At 46.0% G+C, this 22,055-nt stretch overlaps 1 protein-coding gene across 2 annotated transcripts in view; it reads right to left on the bottom strand.

Annotated features, from left to right (window-relative positions):
* Positions 1-22,055, bottom strand: part of CRYZL1 (crystallin zeta like 1) — a 266,504-nt gene that overhangs the window by 206,305 nt on the left and 38,144 nt on the right. For both annotated transcript variants that reach the window (XM_085621362.1, XM_085621363.1), the window contains exon 2: positions 14,878-14,949. In XM_085621362.1, the coding sequence (XP_085477488.1) occupies positions 14,878-14,943 (66 nt within the window). In that variant the 5' untranslated portion in view covers positions 14,944-14,949. The remainder of the gene's footprint in view (positions 1-14,877; positions 14,950-22,055) is intronic.

Here is a 22,055-nt window from a genome sequence, read left to right as displayed (position 1 = left end):
ACAAAAAATTATGATTGGAGAGGAAGGGATGCATTAAAATTGGTGGCCCATATTTATATGGATGCATTACAATTGGTGGTCCATATTTAAGTCCAAACACTTGTAACTGAAGAAGATTAAGCTGCGGCAGTGGAACGCATATTCAACTATAATCTATAGTCCTGACTGCCAACTCTAAATGCCTTCTGTGAGAACCTTGGAACTCTCCTCATCAGGAAACATGTAGTTCTATCTTCCATGCACAAAGAAAGTCTTTCTTGCTTTCTGAGGAGCCCAGGTCAACTTTCATCCGTGAATGTGTATGTTATAATCAATCTCATTCATGTGGTTTGCAACCCCATCGAGTCTACTTGGCTTCCAGACAGATGAATAACACACCTACATATTCCCGTGGTACACACCCATTAGGGCTCTTTGCTATACAAAAATTGCTCCTATCTATATATTCACAGGAAAACCATCTAAGTTTTCTATCAAGATACTGAACATGAACATTTCAATATACTAGTTCTATGTGCTCCTGACTTCATATCTTCCTGTTCCAACTCTAAATTAAGTTGCATGTACCCCTTGCTCGTTATCATAACAAATTTATGCCCATAAAAATCAAATCAACTACTACCGTGGGCACTTTTAAAAACACCTTGGGTGCAATGGCTATCCTGCCAATGCTTTGACAGAGTGGGTTACCTATTCTTTTGTAAGACTGTCTCCACCATTATCCTTCTTGCACCTTCTTCTCCGGTCCTCCACTGGTCAGACTTTCCACAAGCAACAACTGGCTCTGTAATGTGGACAGTCAGGCATACACAAGGTGGATCCAGGTCACCAAGAGAACTTTTGTCAGACACTTGTAGTACAGAATGAGTGTTTTGGACCCAACAAGGTTTGAAAGAGAGCTGTACAAACAAAGAAGTGGTCGGCTCCAGAAGCCAAGAATAGGAAGACAATGGGCCAGACCGGAATCACAGCAAGGAAACTCATTAATGGCACTCAGGACAGCGCAATATAATGTGCACCATTGAAGACTAAGGCACCAGCCTCATGGCGAGAGGTGAGACCGTATAAGGCTTAGAGACCACCTAGTAGATTCCAATATGGAGTGTGTAAAGGACTCAGACGGCAGGAAGAGATGGACAATGTGTCTCTTCATATCGCACTATGGGTAGCGATATGGGGCAAGTCATCTATTAGTGATGTGTATGGTCAGTCTTCATAACAGGCAGATAGGGGTTACTTGATGAAGCTCAAGGCTGAAAGGCACAGTGACACAGTCAAAGGCACAAAGAAGGACAGGAGTTGTCCTATTATCACTCACCTGGACGCACATTAAGCATGCTCACCGTCAGGGACTCTGATACACCAATGGAGAGAAAGGCACAGTGATGTAGTGATATTCAGAACCTGCTCAGGATATGTAGAAGCGCAAGCTTCAGTCACTCAGAACAGGTATAATACATGCAGAAGGGCAAGTTTTCCGAACTTAGACTAGGTGTACACATGCAGAAGTGCAAGTTTCCTCACTCACACCAGGTTCCACATGCAAAATTGCAAGCTTTGCGTACTCAGAACTTGCATAGAACATGTGCCGGAAGGGTGTTTCCCTCACTCAGAATAGGTCTTGCGCATGTTAAAGTGCAAGCTTCCCACACCCACATTATGGCCTGGGCATGCAGAAGTCCAAGCGTTGATCAACCAGAACAGGTCTAGCACATTCAGAAGTTCAAGCTTTCCATACTCAAGTTGAGGTATAGACATAAAACTTCACTCAATAAAAATAGATCGACCACATGATTAAGTGTATGCTGCCCTAAGAAAATTAAAAGAAATCGCTGAACTGCATACATACAAATATATTTAATACGTTGGTATTTACCACAGTGTAGTTACGGTAAAGATAAACCTTCCATTTAAAAGGCTTTTTTGATTTGCCTATGGTAGCTAAGATTAGTATTGAATATGCTACTTACCAGTATGCATCTGTTCTTGGCATGTAGGGCTGCTGACATTCATATCTGTGCATAGATCGCCGCCTAGTGTTGGGTCCGGATGATTGCACGTTGTTGTCCTGGAAGAGTCTTTGAAGTATCCTGGGATAGGTGACTCCTCCCCTGGACTACAGTGCGCATGGGCATCCTCTCCATCCTCAGATTGTTTTTCGCCATTGTGGCAGTGATGGAGTAGATACAGAAAGTGATGACCATGCTTTACAGTAATTCTGAGAGCGGCAGCTGCTACAGGCGCCGGGGAGGAGGGAGGGCGATATGAATGTCAGCAGCCCTACATGCCAAGAACAGATGCATACTGGTAAGTAGCATATTCAGTTCGAGGCATGTGGGCTGCTGAATTCATATCTGTGTATAGAATACATAGCAGTGCCCTCTATTAGCGGCGGCTACCAGTGCCAGCTGCAGCGGTCTGAAAAAGAGTTTTGAGAACAGCCTGTCCTACAGCTGCCTGCTGTTTCGATTGTACATCTACACAATAGTGTTTGGTAAATGTATGTGTAGTGAACCAGGTGGCTGCTCTACATATATCATGCAAAGGAATGTTTCCTAGGAAAGCCATGGAGGCCCCTAACTTACGTGTTGAGTGGGCTCGTGGGGGAATCGTTAAAGTGCGTTTAGCCTTTTGATAGCAAATTTGAATACATTTAACGATCCATCTGGCTATACCTGCTTTGGAGATAGCATTACCTTTGTGGTGTGGGGCAAAGGCAACGAAAAGTTGTTGTGTTTTCCTAAAGGGTTTGGTCCGTCGATATAATACATGAGGGCCCTCTTTACATCTAGGGTATGGAGTGCCCTTTCAGCGACAGTCTGTGGGTTTTGAAAGAAAACCGGCAGTTCAATAGTCTGATTCATGTGGAACTGCGATACCACCTTGGGCATGAACTTGGGGTTAGTACGTAGTACGACCCTGTTGGCGTGAACTTGTATAAATGGCTCTTGGACGGTTAGTGCCTGGAGTTCACTAACTCTTCGTAAAGAAGTTATCGCTACTAGGAAAGCTACTTTCCAGGTAAGGAATTGAATCTCGCATGAGTGTAGAGGTTCAAAGGGTGGACCCATCAGGCGTGTGAGGACCAAGTTGAGGTTCCACATCGGAGCCGGTGGGTGGCTTGGAGGAATGACTCGTTTGAGTCCTTCCAAGAATGCTTTGATGGCAGGCACTCTGAATAGAGAGAGGTGCTGCCTGGTCTGTAGATAGGCGGATATTACGGTCAAATGGACACGTATAGAGGTGTACGCCAGATTGCATCGGTAGAGGTGTAATAGGTAACAAATAATGTTTTGGATGGATGCGTCTAGCGGGTTGATGTCATTATTATCGCAATAAATGACGAACCTCTTCCATTTGGCTGCATAGCAAGCTCTGGTAGTGGGTCTCCTGGCCTCCTTAATGATGTCCATACAGTCAGGTGGCAGGTTGAGGTAGCCAAACTCTAGGACTTCAGGAGCCAGATTGCCAGGTTCAGCTGTTGCGGATCTGGGTGCTGAACCTCTCCATGGTTCTGCGTCAAATGCTCGGGTTTGACCCGCAGCCGTTGATGCGGCACCACGGAGAGTTCGAGAAAGGTGGTGTACCACGGCTGGCGTGCCCACGTTGGAGCAACCAGGATGAGTGTCAGAGAGTGTTGTCTGAGTTTGCGTGCCACCAGCGGTATTAGTGGTGCTGGGGGAAAAGCGTACGCAAATCTGCCGGACCAGTTCATCCATATCGCATTGCCCTGCGACTGCGGATGTGGGAACCTGGCGGCAAAGCTTTGGCATTTTGCGTTTTCGCTTGTGGCGAATAGGTCTATGTCTGGATGACCCCACTGCTGGAAGTACGGTTGGAGAACTGATGGGTGTAACTCCCACTCGTGCATCTGGTGGCTGTGTCTGCTGAGCAGATCCGCCATCTGGTTGTCCTTGCCGGGGAGGTGTTCCGCCATGAGGAACATGTTCCTCTGAATGGCCCACTTCCACATGCTCTGAGCCAGATGAGACAACTGTGGAGAGTGTGTTCCTCCCTGCTTTTGTATGTAGTACATGGCGGTCATGTTGTCCGTCCGGATCAACACGACTTTGTTGCACAAGTGTACTTTGAATGCTTTCATTGCTAGGAAGATTGCCATCAGTTCTAGAAGGTTGATGTGCATCTTCTTTTGTTGTATTGTCCATAGTCCCTGCACTGTGTAACTGAGTACATGAGCTCCCCATCCCTGGAGAGACGCGTCCGCTGTCAGTATTATTTGTGGAACAGGCTCTTGGAACGGTCGGCCCTTGCAAAGGTTTTGTGGATTCCACCAATGCAGAGAGTTGTATGCCCGACCGCTCACTCAACACTAGGTCTTTCAACTGTCCTTGAGCCTGATTCCACTGACGTGCTAAGCACTCCTGGAGCGGGCGCATATGTAGTCTCGCGTGCGGGACTATGAAAATGCAGGAGGCCATCATGCCTATCAACTGCATGAACACTCGCGCGGGCAGGGAGTGTTGTGGTTTGAACTTGGAAATCAGCATCTGTATGCTGTTGATTCTCACTAAATTTGGCTGAGCTGTGGCCGCCAGAGTGTCTATGGTCGCACCTAGGTACTGTTGTACGTGTGCGGGCTGGAGATGGGACTTTGGGTAATTTAGTGAGAACCCCAAACTGTGAAGGAGGTGAATGGTGCGGGATATGTGGCTGGCACATTGTTGGGCTGACTTTGCTTGAATGAGCCAGTCGTCCAGGTAAGGGTAGACATGTATGTGCTGCCTCCGCAGATGTGCCGCTACAGTAGCTAGGCACTTTGTGAAAACCCTGGGTGCTGTTGTCACGCCGAAGGGAAGGACTTTGAACTGGTAGTGCTGCCCCTGAACAGTGAACCTGAGGTATTTTTTGTGTGAGGGGTGAATGGGTATGTGGAAATACGCATCTTTGAGGTCCAGTGTGGCCAGGAAGTCTCCCTGCTTGAGCAGCGGGAGGACTTGCTGTAAAGTGAGCATGTGAAAATGCTCGGAGAGAATGTACCGGTTTAGGGGTCTCAGGTCTAATATAGGTCTGAGCGACCCGTCCTTTTTTGGTATTAAGAAGTACAGGGAGTACACCCCCGTACCTTGCTCGTGGACGGGTACGACCTCTATTGCACCTTTTAGTAGCATACTTTGCACCTCCTGCTGTAAGAGCGTTAAGTGCTCTGAGGACATAGGACGGTTTTTTTGGAGGTATTGTGGGCGGAGTTGAGGTTAATTCTAGGCAGTAACCGTATTTGACAATATCTTTGACCCACCTGTCCGTGGTGATGGAGTTCCACGTGGACAGGAACCTTTGTAGCCTTCCCCCGACAGGTGTTATGTGGTCGGGAGGAAGGGAGAGGGCGTCACTGCTTGTTCTTGGGGGAGGACCTGGTGTTGCCGTAGCCGCGTCCTCTGCCCTTTGTGCTGGAGCCACGATATCCACCCCGGGTGTTTTTGTCGTAGGTGCTCTGTGTGTTGCCTTTGTTGTATGTTTGCTGTGACCCCTGTCCTCTACCTGCTCCTCTATTTCCGGGGCGACGAAAGGAGCCGCTCCAAAAGGACTGCGTTTGTAGAGCCCCCATGGACTTTGCAGTGTCCGTGTCTTTTTTTATTTTCTCTAGGGTGGTGTCAACCTCCGGCCCGAATAAGTAGTCGGGGTTGACAGGTTGGTTGAGGATGTTATTTTGTACCTCAGGTTTGAATCCGGAGATTCGCAACCAGGCATGTCGTCGCAACATGACGCTAGTGTTTATGGCTCTGGCAGCTGTATCCGCGGCATCCAGTGCACACTTAATGGATGCATTTGTGAGGAGCTGTCCCTCCCTGATGAGGATCTCTGCACCTTCTTTGTATTGGTCAGGGAGATGTTGGAGTAGTTGTTCTAATGTGTCGTAGTGTGCTCGATCGTAGCGAGCGAGGAGCGCCTGAGTATTGGCAATACGCCATATGTTAGCCGCCTGTGCGGCAACCCGTTTGCCGGAGGTCTCTAGCACCTTGGACTCTTTGTCCGGGGGAGGAGCATCACCTGTTGTTTGCGAGTGTGCCCTCTTGCGAGCATTCGCAACTACAATTGAATCCAAAGGTAACTGGCCTCTAATGTAGGTGGGGTCCCCAGGCGCCGATCTGTATTTTTTGTCGATCCTGGGGTTTATTACTCTTGCCCTGGTGGGTTCCTTGAAGATGTCCTTTGCTGGTTTGAGGACACCCTTCAACATAGGTAGAGTTTTAATGTTCCTTTCTGAGGATGCGAAAGTGTCCATGAGAAAGTCGTCCTCTACGGTGTCAGAGTGAAGTTGCACCCCATGATTGGCCGCAGCACGTTCAATTAAGGCGTTGAACGCGGCAGTGTCCTCTGTGGGAGATGTTTTTGCTCCATAGAGTTGCGGGTCCTGTGCATCTATAGGTGCACCGGAGTCGACAGGGTCATCCCAAGCTTGATCAGGGTCCTGTTGGCCTTGAGGGTCCATTTCTCCGGGGTAGGGGACGTGGTCACCCATGTAGTCCTCCAAAACATCTGTGTCGGAGTGTGTGGGAGAGAAGGACAGTGGATCCTGGTAGGGGGAATGGAGAGGTTCGTAAAGAACCGGTTCCGAAACCACTGGCAGCTTTCTTTTAAGTGGGATCCGGAAGGAGTCCAAAGCTGGCTCTGAAGTTATTCTCCTTTTGTGGAGCAGCATCCTGCCGGTGTCGGCGTCGATGATATGTGACGGAGACGTCTCCGCAGGAGAACATTCGGCAGGCGTGATCGTGGTGTGGGTGACCCGTGTCCTGATTTGGAACATTTTCGGGGCCGTGGATGGCGGCAGGCCAAAAGTAATGTTGGCCGGTGCCGAAGAGGCTGTTGGAGCTTTTATTGGCTCGGAGCCCGATGTGTCCTGGAGGACTGTTTTGTGTTTGGTGCCGTGCGCAGCAACGGGCCGCACCTGGAGCGCCATCGATTTCTTTGCGCCGACCGGTTCCGTAGAAGCGGGCGTGGACTTTTTCGGCGCCGGTGAGTCATCGAGTCGAGGGGCGGTAATGGCCGTCGACGTCTTCGATGAGTGTGCCTTTGGTGGTGCTGTCGAAGCGGTGTGAGACGCAGCAGGCAGTTTGACCTTTGGGGTCGGAGTCGATTGCGTCGGTGCCGGGAGCCGAGTAGGTTTGGTGGCACCGAAGGTCTTCTTCCGTATGTCGACGCCGACGTCGGCCGTTGCAAGCTCGGCACCGAAGTCTCGTTTGGTGCGCTCGGTGCCGATGGGTTTTGCTGGCGTCGAAGGTGTGGTGGGCCTCGATCCGACCAGCGTTACTTTCGGTTTCGGTTTCGGTTGAACCAATACAGCTTTCGGTTTCGGTTTCGAAGAAGGGAAACCAGCCGGTTTGGGTATTAATGGCTGCCGCTGAATGTCCGAGGCCGGGCCAGAGTGCGGGGCCGAAGAACTGCGGGATAGGTCTTGGGTAAGGCCCGAAGGCGATCCCTCGACCGGAGCCATAGACTGGCGCACTGGGATGTCCTCAGTCTGTACGGGTAGGCCTTGCTCGTCATCGGAGCTACTCTCTTCGGCCCCTAAGGCCTCATTGTAGTCTCCTACCTCGGTGTCGTCTTCGTCTCTGCGAAAGAGGCTTTCTTCAACGTCTTCCGAGCCGGAGTCGTGTTCGGAAACGGGGCTGGAGGGTAGGTTCTCCACGTCTTCGACATCTTCGGTCTCAGCGCTGAAGATGTCGGCCGGGGCCGGTGCTGCTTGCTGCACTTCGAGTCTCGCTGCTCGTCGATTCCGGAGAGTCTTCTTGGATCGGGCACAGGCCATACATGTAGATTCGTCGTGATCCGGTGAAAGGCATTTGTTGCACACCGGATGGACGTCGATGTGGGGATATTTCGCATTACATACCGGACACCGCTTGAATGGTGTCCTCGATTCCATCGTCGATGACTGGTCGATGGTCGGGTAGGAAGCGAAAAAGTTGGTTCTGGAAGTTAGTAAACTAACAAGATACTATCGATACCGATCGGGAACAGTACCGACGCGAACTAAAGGCCTTTTGGCCTAGAAAAAGTTTTTCCTAACTTGAGTCAAGATAAGCACATCCGAACCCAATGGCGGAAAAAAACAATCTGAGGATGGAGAGGATGCCCATGCGCACTGTAGTCCAGGGGAGGAGTCACCTATCCCAGGATACTTCAAAGACTCTTCCAGGACAACAACGTGCAATCATCCGGACCCAACACTAGGCGGCGATCTATGCACAGATATGAATTCAGCAGCCCACATGCCTCGAACGCACTTTTTTGCATATTTATACAGTGGAGAAAAATTACAAGAAAAAATTGCTGTAGCAGTGGAAGACAACCATCTTTTCCTACACCATACTTACACCATACTATGGCACAGGAAATCGGCAATCTAAGAATTTGTGTTGCAGGGGATTTGCTCTACTTGTTCAGCATACAATATAAACATGAAGGCATACTGTCCTTGACTCTAAACAATAAGCCCTGGCCATTAAGTCGATAGGAATTCCCTGCCCTGTTTCCACGAAAATAGAACTTTACTCAAGCAAGTGCCTTGCTTTGGCTTAGTTTGGTGTAAATCTGTTCAGTAGGTTTTGAGAAATCAATGTTTAAAAATACTTTGGATAGGCTTGAAAGGGTATAAAGATAGAGCTATCAGGACCATTATTTCATCGATGAACTACTATTTCACAGATCCGTCATGGAGTCACAAATACACAGACGATATGCAAATCTGGTTAAAAAAAAAAAAGAAACGGCATTGGACGAGGGGGAATTTTCTCCTATCATCCATTGTTGAATCAAACTGTGAACTTGCAAATCTCTCACACTCTCATTAGATGGCCTTCATAAAAAAATCAGTCAAGGCCATTAACAAATACAATGCATGGAGCACAGCATTGGTAATAATAATACTCAGAAAAAGGCATTGGGGGATGGTGAGCCCACCTGGACCTATGTGGGAAGCCGAAAGAAACCCCTTGGAATCAAAATAATAAATAGTAAAATATATTTTTACTGCGGAATTCGCAAATCCCAGACCCTCCCTATGTCCCACAGACACTCCTGGGGTCTCAGAACTCACAAATCCACCACCAGATTTATGAAACCTTGAATTTAGAGTTGGGCACAGAGTCTGGTCAAAAGCCATGCCCTGCAGCCAACTCTCCAGCACTTGTCCTTTGTATCAGAGTCACCAGCTTATCTCGGGTTAATAAACCGTCACAGTCAAGTAAAGAAGTATATGAACCTGAGTGAGGAGTAATGAACATTTTATTTATTGCCTCCGAGACAATGCAGGTGAAAGACTTTGGAACAATTAGCCTACACCATAACATGTAGCCCAGTGAATCTGTTTAACTAGGATACAACACCTAAAGCATGAGGATAAGCAGGATACACCTAGGGTGGTAGGCTTTCTACCATAGAGAACATTAGAGAGCTCCAGGAGATTTGTAATATTGGGAAACAATTGAATATGTTCTTTATCAGTAACATCAAAATCACTGAGCTACAGGTTTCATGGTAATCACTTGCAACAAATCGGTGATTATCATAATCATGCGACATTTGGTGATCATATAAACCGCTATCGTCTGAAAGGAGTTCCACTAATCGATAACTTGTTACCTTCTCCTACATCTTAGTTTGCACATTGATATGGTCGCCATTACTAATCTGGTTCTTCAGAATATGTGCTCAAAATACTGAGGATTCAAACTGTTGTCTATGGGGGTGACAGAGTCTATTGTGAATATCAATCCATCACATTGCTTCATCACCAAAGGGCCCATAGGTGCTGGGCAGTTTGGACACACTTTCTGTAGCTTGAGAACATCCTGGCTCTAACTCCTTTTTAGGACGAGCAGTGCAGTTGAAAAGCATAGTGGCACATTTAGAAGATGTGCATTTAAGTAAGGTGATCATAATGAACCAACCCCTTGAACAGAATTCTGTAAGATGCTCTTCTCGTTCAAGCGGGAATCTAAAAGTTAATTTTAGAATTCCTAAAAAAGCTTCTACAAGATGGCAACTGCAATATTTCCTGCCATGCAGAAGGTAGAGAAAATCTTCCAATGGGCCAGAAGCACATAGAATGCATCCTTTCTTCAATTGTAGAGTGGCTAACTACAAATACATCATTCTGAGTGGTGCAATCAAGGGGCCGCTCTGACATTGTGCCACCTTTCAGTGCGCTTCCTGAGAGCTTCTTTGCCTCTGCAGCCGTGTCTATAATACAGCACTGGCGCAGAGGAAAGGGATTCCATCATTTGCCTGGGGCCACGCCCCCATGCAAATGAGGGAACACCCTTGGAAGCGCTGGAGCTGTATGTGCGTCAGCACTTCCAGTATTACAGAAGGGGACACACCAACACCTCCGGCCCCTTCTGTAATACCAAAGTTCCCCGGCGGCGCGCAAAAGGGTGCAAACGCTCGTTGTGCCCCCAGGGTACTTCTATAATATGGCCCCAGGTGTTGATAACTGGCCACGATTAAACATAGTTGAGCGCTCTGCAGTGCACGTTTCTCATTGTGTCTCTCAGTGAGTAAAAAACTTAAGAATACATTTTCTTCCAATCTTTGGCCTCTCTGCAGAACGCACAGAGCAGTGGTCACGTATTCCATTTGCAATTGTGATTCTGTGCAAACGTGTGACGGAGGAACACAGATGTCAAAATATTGATATGGCGAAAGTAAAAGAAATAAGTGCTTTGTGTGTTTGAGGGTGGTGAAGTGAAGGAGATGCGAGAAAGTGCATTAATAATAGACTGAAAGAGGGTGCTGAAGAGGAAAGAGATGATGTGTAAGATATGCAGATGGACGAGATGTAGAGAGAAAAACGGGTGCACATATCTAAAATAGAGTCATCATAACGGGATTGATTGAGACACTCTGAAGACCACTACCGCTTCCCACAGGCCTCAGTAATACCTGTTGCGTGGCATACTATGGGAATCGCAGAAATATCATTTATGTGTTAAGCCACGCCCCTAATTACATAGGCCACATCCTTTTAGATATCCCCCACTTTTTCATCCCATTTAAAGCCATGACCCAACCCATGCTCTGTAGACTGAAATTCTGAGGCGGGCTATCGGGCTGCATGGAACTGTTTTCCCTGCTACCACACTAAGGGTTGTATTTAGCAGCAGTGAAACACAAATGTTACTGGAGTTCACGACCAGCCGCATACTACGCATTTCCCTGTTGCAGAAAGTGGTCCCACTCCAGTCCACCCCCTGGGTATTACAACATCAGGGAATGAAAAAAGTAGATGTTTTGATGCTGTGACCCGCAGGGAGACATTAAGGTGCCGATTACGATCCTGGAAAAACCGGGTACGAACCGTCGGTCGGAGCGTTTTCTCCGTCCGACTCGTACCCGGTTGTAAAACTATACAAACATGGAAGTACGATTCGCACGGAAACACCATTTCCGTACGATTCGTAAAAAACACCGTCCGACGAAAATATACATACGAATGTGATCCGGGAATGCTCCGACGTGACGTCGGGACGCTGTCAGGCAGCGTTTCACGACCCAGGAAGTACGTTTCGAACCGACAGCAGTCCGGATGGCAATATTTTCACGGCACCCAAAAAGTGCCGGAGAAGCGAAGTACGCCGCGAAACGACCAGAATAGGGGGCCCGGTACGCGCCGTACCCCCCCCCAGCCCCCGTGAGTACGCGCCGAACCCCCCGTGTATGTACACCCGTGTACGTGTCGAACCCCCCCGTGTATGTACACCCGTGTATGTGCCGAACCCCCCCCGTGTATGTACACCCGTGTACGCGCCGAACCCCCCGTGTATGTACACCCGTGTACGTGTCGAACAACCCCGTGTATGTACACCCGTGTACGTGCCGAACCCCCGTGTATGTACACCCGTGTACGTGCCGAACCCCCGTGTATGTACACCTGTGTACGTGCCAAACCCCCCGTGTATGTACACCTGTGTACGCGCCGAACCCCCTGTGTATGTACACCCATGTACGTGTCGAACCCCCCCGTGTATGTACACCCGTGTATGTGTCGAACCCCCGTGTATGTACACCCGTGTACGTGCCGAACCCCCCCGGTGTATGTACACCCGTGTACGTGTCGAACCCCCCGTGTATGTACACCCGTGTACGTGCCGAACCCCCCCGTGTATGTACACCCGTGTACGTGCCGAACCCCCGTGTATGTACAACCGTGTACGTGCCGAACCCCCCGTGTATGTACACCTGTGTACGTGTCGAACCCCCCGTGTATGTACACCCGTGTACGTTCGACTCGTACCCCCACCCGTGTATGCGCTGGGGGTACGCACCGTACATACACGGGTGGGGGTACGACTCGAACGTACACGGGTGTAAATACACGGGGGAGTTCGACACACGGGTGTACATACACGGGGGGTTCGACACGTACACGGGTGTACATACACGGGGGGTTCGGCGCGTACACGGGTGTACATACACGGGTGGGGGTACGACTCGAACGTACACGGGTGTACATACACGGGGGGTTCGACACGTACACGGGTGTACATACACGGGGGGTTTGGCGCGTACACGGGTGTACATACACGGGTGGGGGTACGACTCGAACGTACACGGGTGTACATACACGGGGGGTTCGACACGTACACGGGTGTACATACACGGGGGTTCGGCGCGTACACGGGAGTACATACATGGGTGGGGGTACGACTCGAACGTACACGGGTGTACATACACGGGGGTTCGGCGCGTACACGGGTGTACATACACGGGGGGTTTGGCACGTACACGGGTGTACATACACGGGTGGGGGTACGACTCGAACGTACACGGGTGTACATACACGGGGGTTCGGCGCGTACACGGGTGTACATACACGGAGGTTCGGCGCGTACACGGGTGTACATACACGGGTGGGGGTACGACTCGAACGTACACGGGTGTACATACACGGGGGGTTCGGCGCGTACTCACGGGGGCTGGGGGGGTGGTTAGGCGCGTACATACGGGGGCTGGGGGGTGGTTAGGCGCGTATGTGGGCACATGTCTCCATGGTTGCAATGGGAGTTCGGTGCGGACGGTGTTTTTTCCATACGGTTGTGACATCGGACGCACGGGATGGATCGTACTTGCGCGGTCGGACTTCACTTTTCACGTTTGTACGGTAAATCGTCCGAGGAAGTGTCGGACACATTTTCCGACCCGAGGACGTGTGGGGAATTATTCCCAATGCGACTCGTATGGAGTTTTTCCCATGCGAATCGTACTTGGCAGTTTGTACGGCACTTGTACGATTCGTACGGTAAAAAGACCGGATATGAGTCGTACGAGGAAAATTTTTCCAGGATCCTAATCGGCACCAAAGCTGGGGCTGCCAGAAAGCTCCTTCAGTGGAAGAGAAAAACCCGGAGATCTCAGGCAGCCCCATTTTACTGCCTCTTATTGTAATTTCTGTTTTTAAGCTTCCCCAATGCAGAAATTGTCCATGTGGCAAAGGTTTGTATAAAAATGCAACAGTGTGAAGCACATGGTTTCACAACATCATACTCTACCAACAACTGCAGTCAAGAACTTAAATAAAATAATAATAATTTAGTAAAAAATAAACATGACTTGCCATTATGCCTTGGTGCCAGTACCCTTACCTGCCGCTTGATTTCATACTCATAAGCAATAAGGTCTGCCCAGCCATGTGCTATCTGGCGCTGGAAGTGTGCAATCCCTATATTATTAAGTATTCCCATGCACATAAGCTTTATGATCCAAACCACTTGCCTGAGATCTACCGCTTGTCTGAGGCCTGCCACTAGCATGCAATGAAAGAATGGCTGAAGTCATTTTGATCTATTTGCTGACACCGCCTTTCCTGCATAAACTTTAGATGTGAAGATGGTGAACACAAAAAAAGAAAGAAAAATATGAAAAAACGTACCATAACTATTAAAACACAAAAAAACTATTACAAAAATATATTTAGCACAAAAGAAAGAAAATAATATCAGCAACCGGTGACCGAAAAACAATAACAAACAGACGCAAAAAAAGGGGAGGATGATTGGACAGAACAAAATAGAGTTGCTGGCTCTAAAGATAAAACCTGGTGAACTTCATGAATTTATCAAAGATTTGACAAGACATTATGGAATATGCAGGAAAAAAAACACTCTGCAAGTTTGCATACCCCTCGAAAAGAAGTTAGAAATTCGTTAAAATTTGGAGTCTTCAGGATAGGTTTTTAGGATTTCTCCCAGTGTCCTGTAGCCATCGCATTTCTTGAAGTACTCACACACATACATATCTACCAATAAAGAAATACAACAAAAGTATAGTTCTGCAAGTGGAAATATGATGCATCACTGCGTCAACACAGATGATTTTTCATTTGGTTTCTACATGGGGAAACTATTTGCTCCCTGTGGAAAACCCCTCCCCTAAACTCTTGGCAAGTAGAGGGGTGTTGCCTCTCTTATGCACTGTGTAAATAACTTTACTCCTGACAGAGTAAATCTACAATTATTTTCAGGGCATGAAAAAAACATATAGAAATAGTGTTACTGCTCACAAACTTGGAAGTTTCTTGATGGCTGCCGCCTCATGCAGATGGGCACACCATGGGATGCCCACTAAAAGCCACCATAGGGAAGTTTGCTCACTTCTAAAATTACATCCTCCTGACATAATTTTACATACGAGTAAATTCAATTATGAGTGCAAATCCATGTTTTGTGAATTTGGAGTTGTAGTTTCCAGGGAGGTGTGCAAACAACTTTGTGAATCGAATCCAAAGCTTGTTTCAAATGCAGAGTAATTGGTTTTAAGATAGATTTTAGTGAAATGGCAAGAGTTCATTTGCAAGTTTGAACCAATGTACTACAAAAAAACATTGCCTTTCCAAGTTTTCAGCTGCATGAAACTCACCCTTTCCTGAAAAACAAATGCGATTTCCTCTCCCACTGGATTCTGCTGACAGTACAAGCCCTTCATGGTGATCTGGAAAGGTATAAAAACATTATCATACAGCACATTTCACACAATTACAGAACACTAATAAACCATCTAGGATCCTCAGTAGAAATGTTTCCTATTGTGCACAACAATAACTCTAACATAAATAATCTTTGTGCAGCAGGTTAACTTTACATTCCTAGAGCACTTCCCCGTTGATAAAAGTCATTTGTAAGGGATTTAATACGTTTGTTTTTGTGGTGTTAACATTCTGACTCTTCTATGATAATCTCGTATCTTTTCCAATGACATTTTCACAGCCGCCCACTTGTTTTGGAGTTTTTATGCTGAATTTCCAAATACTTTAACTAACAGTTGATAACCAAACATACACATTTGCACCCCTCCCCATTAGACAACTGGCATAACGTTTTTTAAAGCATGCCTGCCTGTCATATTACAGAGTGCTTTTACATCAATGCACCAATAACGCATAACACCACACATTAGGACTCAGGAAGCAGACCAATCAACATTAAACATGTTTCCTGAAGAGGAGATGACTAGAAATGAAGTTTAAGAGCTCCACTGTTCTACAAAGATAGTGTAGGAACACAGAAGGATGGGCCACTCCTACGGTACAGAAACATGGAACCTGGATTTTAATAGAGAGGAGAGCAAACAGGAGTTTAAGGTGGGACGGCCTGCCTTCTAATGTGGAAGGTAGGTCAAAGAGACTACAGTAAATAAAAGACAGGGTTTGAACTCCAACAGTCAAGAGGTAGCAACATTCTGGAAGTTGCACTGGTAATCATCTGCAGCTACAACAGCAAAGAAGGTGCCAGCAGTTTCAAATCTATTCTGTGTTAAAAAACAATACAATCCTGTATTTTTTTTAAAATGTCTTTCAGCAGCACAAAGAAAACAAATATAAAAAAATACATGAAACCCAACAGCACCACTAAAAATATGTTTGACAGTGTGCCTTTTCTATGATCACCACACATTGCAATGGTTTTGCTTAACCATAATGACCTACGTTATTACCTTCTGCTGCTGCTCCTACAATCAAGCTTGTTTTCAGCATACACGGTAAACTTGGTACAACCCTGATGGGAATACGTTTTACTTATAAGTCCCAAGTATGTGGTAGTACATATACCAAGAGACCGTAAACTAAACGCTACCCATGAGCTGCAGCACTCCTTGTGTCACCCACCACTGTAGCACTTTAAAACATGTCTCCAACCCAGCCACCACAGCCTGGGTGTGCAATTTTAAACTGCCATTGAAACCTTGCAAAATAAACTTTTTGCTAGGCCTAACCCTCCTTTTTTAATACCTAACAGCAGTTTTCGACAGTGGCAGCTCCTCCATAATGGCGGAGGAGCATCGCCCCACTGCCTGGGTCAGAGCCAGCAAATGAAAAAAAAAACGATGTTATAGCATAGTTTTATTTTTCATTTGCCGCCTCTGAGCCAGCATTGCAAGGAGGAGTAGGGCCAAGGCATGGAAGGGGGAGGAGGAGTGCTATGTGCACTCCCTAAGTGCGCAAATGTGTTTGACCAGCCATCTCAGGCTGGCAAAACACACATGCTCACTTAGGTTTCACGAGCCTGGCTACATTGAACAGCCGGACTGGAGAAACCACACAGACTACCTAATTTGAGCGGGGCGTTTTTTCAGCCAACACAGGCTAATCCCCGCACTGCTCTCATAGCAGGAGATCAGCACGGGATTGGATGGAGTCTGTCCCAGGGGCTGCTGGGATCAGGAAGAGGAAAGGAGGCACTACGAGAGATGGGAGGCTGCCGGAAGCTTCAGGTTAGTTCTTTTTAAAAGAAATATATATATATTTTCACTAGGACCATCCACATGCGATCCCCTCCCCCACGCACTCCTTCCATCCACCCCACCGCCCTTTGTTTGTGGTGGCCAAAACAAAAAATAGAGCCAATCTATGGAAATAAACTGTCAAATAAGAACATACCACCAGATTTACTAAATATGATTACTGAAGAAAGTGGAGCGGATTGCCCACCCCACACCGGACGCACAGCCTTCAAGTGTATGACAGAAATGCCAAATTATTCAAGTTCATCCCAAATGTTTATTTCTGGATAAATCATTCAATATCTTCTGTTATTCTTAATGCACATATTGGACACACTATGTACAACTTTAAATCCTTAATGCTATAGACATGCCATAACGAGCCTTATTCTGTAGCATGGACAATTGCATAGGTACTCCTCGATTAGATAATTTGCATCACCCAATGCATTTCGTGCCTTCCTGGCACTTCGTCAGGGGTTCTCTACAATATTAAGAAACATGACTGTTAGGTTACAAATTACCCTTTGTTTATCAAATTGTGCAACTAAAAAACGGTGTGTCAAGTAAACCTGTGCATAACTTAATGCTCACCCCGTAATCAACGTTTTGCCCACTGGAATACATGATAATTGATGTCGATAGCTAAATGCCCCATCTTTCCCTTTACGCTCCCCTTCAACTAATCCCCGAAGTGCTCTTAACTTCAGTAATCCCAACACATTCTCCACTAAACTCCCTTGTTAATGCGGTAACCACCCTCCCACGAGCTCATACCTCGAGTGCGTTAATGCCTGTTTCCTCTCGTTTCAATACGTGTGCTAAATGTTACCCTCCCACCTGCATTTAATAACTTCCTGTGAGGTGTTCCCGCCTTCTCGTATTTTTCCAGAACGTCTCACTCCCACTGTGATCAAACTACAATACCCACAATGCACTGTTATTGTGCTTTGAGACAACTGATGTAAAACATAGATTTTACCACACGTGTTTAAACCTCATGCCATCAACACATATTTCTCCGCCACTAACAGGTAAGCTCTCCGTATTATGAGCATTCTGTGTGACATTTAAACTTGAACATGAAATTCCCCGCCCTCCCACAGATGACACCTTTAAACGTTAATCACTCCAAACCTCAACACGTAATCGATGTTGCTTATAAAAAGATAAACATGTGATAACAAAAGTTAACCATGAGTCCAGCCGGATTTTATCTGCTGTATTGTTCCAAAAACGTAGTTCGTGCTAATCATTTTCCAAGAAGGATGTAAACATAGTCCAGCATGTAGCAAAACACATTTCATTGATAGATATTCCATAATCCATGGGTGCTCCTCGTCGGGTGGACAGAACAATAATAAGTCACAAGGATGGTGACAGAGTGCACACCAATTCATTCGAGTTTCGAAATCATTCAAGTTTATCATTTTTTTCATTTTTAAGCGTGCTAGCCCGGAAACGTGGACTGCCCAGCCACGTAGCAGAAAGATCACTGAAGAAAGTGGAGCGGATTGCCCACCCCACACCGGACGCACAGCCTTCAAGTATATGACAGAAATGCCAAATTATTCAAGTTCATCCCAAATGTTTATTTCTGGATAAATCATTCAATATCTTCTGTTATTCTTAATGCACATGTTGGACACACTATGTACAACTTTAAATCCTTAATGCTATAGACATGCCATAACGAGCCTTATTCTGTAGCATGGACAATTGCATAGGTACTCCTCGATTAGATAATTTGCATCACCCAATGCATTTCGTGCCTTCCTGGCACTTCGTCAGGGGTTCTCTACAATATTAAGAAACATGACTGTTAGGTTACAAATTACCCTTTGTTTATCAAATTGTGCAACTAAAAAACGGTGTGTCAAGTAAACCTGTGCATAACTTAATGCTCACCCCGTAATCAACGTTTTGCCCACTGGAATACATGATAATTGATGTCGATAGCTAAATGCCCCATCTTTCCCTTTACGCTCCCCTTCAACTAATCCCCGAAGTGCTCTTAACTTCAGTAATCCCAACACATTCTCCACTAAACTCCCTTGTTAATGCGGTAGCCACCCTTCCACGAGCTCATACCTCGAGTGCGTTAATGCCTGTTTCCTCTCGTTTCAATACGTGTGCTAAATGTTACCCTCCCACCTGCATTTAATAACTTCCTGTGAGGTGTTCCCGCCTTCTCGTATTTTTCCAGAACGTCTCACTCCCACTGTGATCAAACTACAATACCCACAATGCACTGTTATTGTGCTTTGAGACAACTGATGTAAAACATAGATTTTACCACACGTGTTTAAACCTCATGCCATCAACACATATTTCTCCGCCACTAACAGGTAAGCTCTCCGTATTATGAGCATTCTGTGTGACATTTAAACTTGAACATGAAATTCCCCGCCCTCCCACAGATGACACCTTTAAACGTTAATCACTCCAAACCTCAACACGTAATCGATGTTGCTTATAAAAAGATAAACATGTGATAACAAAAGTTAACCATGAGTCCAGCCGGATTTTATCTGCTGTATTGTTCCAAAAACGTAGTTCGTGCTAATCATTTTCCGAGAAGGATGTAAACATAGTCCAGCATGTAGCAAAACACATTTCATTGATAGATATTCCATAATCCATGGGTGCTCCTCGTCGGGTGGACAGAACAATAATAAGTCACAAGGATGGTGACAGAGTGCACACCAATTCATTCGAGTTTCGAAATCATTCAAGTTTATCATTTTTTTCATTTTTAAGCGTGCTAGCCCGGAAACGTGGACTGCCCAGCCACGTAGCAGAAAGATCACTGAAGAAAGTGGAGCGGATTGCCCACACCACACCGGACGCACAGCCTTCAAGTGTATGACAGAAATGCCAAATTATTCAAGTTCATCCCAAATGTTTATTTCTGGATAAATCATTCAATATCTTCTGTTATTCTTAATGCACATGTTGGACACACTATGTACAACTTTAAATCCTTAATGCTATAGACATGCCATAACGAGCCTTATTCTGTAGCATGGACAATTGCATAGGTACTCCTCGATTAGATAATTTGCATCACCCAATGCATTTCGTGCCTTCCTGGCACTTCGTCAGGGGTTCTCTACAAAATTAAGAAACATGACTGTTAGGTTACAAATTACCCTTTGTTTATCAAATTGTGCAACTAAAAAACGGTGTGTCAAGTAAACCTGTGCATAACTTAATGCTCACCCCGTAATCAACGTTTTGCCTACTGGAATACATGATAATTGATGTCGATAGCTAAATGCCCCATCTTTCCCTTTACGCTCCCCTTCAACTAATCCCCGAAGTGCTCTTAACTTCAGTAATCCCAACACATTCTCCACTAAACTCCCTTGTTAATGCGGTAACCACCCTTCCACGAGCTCATACCTCGAGTGCGTTAATGCCTGTTTCCTCTCGTTTCAATACGTGTGCTAAATGTTACCCTCCCACCTGCATTTAATAACTTCCTGTGAGGTGTTCCCGCCTTCTCGTATTTTTCCAGAACGTCTCACTCCCACTGTGATCAAACTACAATACCCACAATGCACTGTTATTGTGCTTTGAGACAACTGATGTAAAACATAGATTTTACCACACGTGTTTAAACCTCATGCCATCAACACATATTTCTCCGCCACTAACAGGTAAGCTCTCCGTATTATGAGCATTCTGTGTGACATTTAAACTTGAACATGAAATTCCCCGCCCTCCCACAGATGACACCTTTAAACGTTAATCACTCCAAACCTCAACACGTAATCGATGTTGCTTATAAAAAGATAAACATGTGATAACAAAAGTTAACCATGAGTCCAGCCGGATTTTATCTGCTGTATTGTTCCAAAAACGTAGTTCGTGCTAATCATTTTCCAAGAAGGATGTAAACATAGTCCAGCATGTAGCAAAACACATTTCATTGATAGATATTCCATAATCCATGGGTGCTCCTCGTCGGGTGGACAGAACAATAATAAGTCACAAGGATGGTGACAGAGTGCACACCAATTCATTCGAGTTTCGAAATCATTCAAGTTTATCATTTTTTTCATTTTTAAGCGTGCTAGCCCGGAAACGTGGACTGCCCAGCCACGTAGCAGAAAGATCACTGAAGAAAGTGGAGCGGATTGCCCACCCCACACCGGACGCACAGCCTTCAAGTGTATGACAGAAATGCCAAATTATTCAAGTTCATCCCAAATGTTTATTTCTGGATAAATCATTCAATATCTTCTGTTATTCTTAATGCACATGTTGGACACACTATGTACAACTTTAAATCCTTAATGCTATAGACATGCCATAACGAGCCTTATTCTGTAGCATGGACAATTGCATAGGTACTCCTCGATTAGATAATTTGCATCACCCAATGCATTTCGTGCCTTCCTGGCACTTCGTCAGGGGTTCTCTACAATATTAAGAAACATGACTGTTAGGTTACAAATTACCCTTTGTTTATCAAATTGTGCAACTAAAAAACGGTGTGTCAAGTAAACCTGTGCATAACTTAATGCTCACCCCGTAATCAACGTTTTGCCCACTGGAATACATGATAATTGATGTCGATAGCTAAATGCCCCATCTTTCTCTTTACGCTCCCCTTCAACTAATCCCCGAAGTGCTCTTAACTTCAGTAATCCCAACACATTCTCCACTAAACTCCCTTGTTAATGCGGTAACCACCCTTCCACGAGCTCATACCTCGAGTGCGTTAATGCCTGTTTCCTCTCGTTTCAATACGTGTGCTAAATGTTACCCTCCCACCTGCATTTAATAACTTCCTGTGAGGTGTTCCCGCCTTCTCGTATTTTTCCATAACGTCTCACTCCCACTGTGATCAAACTACAATACCCACAATGCACTGTTATTGTGCTTTGAGACAACTGATGTAAAACATAGATTTTACCACACGTGTTTAAACCTCATGCCATCAACACATATTTCTCCGCCACTAACAGGTAAGCTCTCCGTATTATGAGCATTCTGTGTGACATTTAAACTTGAACATGAAATTCCCCGCCCTCCCACAGATGACACCTTTAAACGTTAATCACTCCAAACCTCAACACGTAATCGATGTTGCTTATAAAAAGATAAACATGTGATAACAAAAGTTAACCATGAGTCCAGCCGGATTTTATCTGCTGTATTGTTCCAAAAACGTAGTTCGTGCTAATCATTTTCCAAGAAGGATGTAAACATAGTCCAGCATGTAGCAAAACACATTTCATTGATAGATATTCCATAATCCATGGGTGCTCCTCGTCGGGTGGACAGAACAATAATAAGTCACAAGGATG

Source organism: Triturus cristatus, chromosome 8 (genome assembly GCF_964204655.1).
Source record: "Triturus cristatus chromosome 8, aTriCri1.1, whole genome shotgun sequence".
In the NCBI taxonomy this organism is placed as follows: Eukaryota; Metazoa; Chordata; class Amphibia; order Caudata; family Salamandridae; genus Triturus; species Triturus cristatus.
The sequence above is the reverse complement of the archived record's forward strand: the minus strand, read 5'-3'. Positions and strand labels throughout refer to the sequence as shown.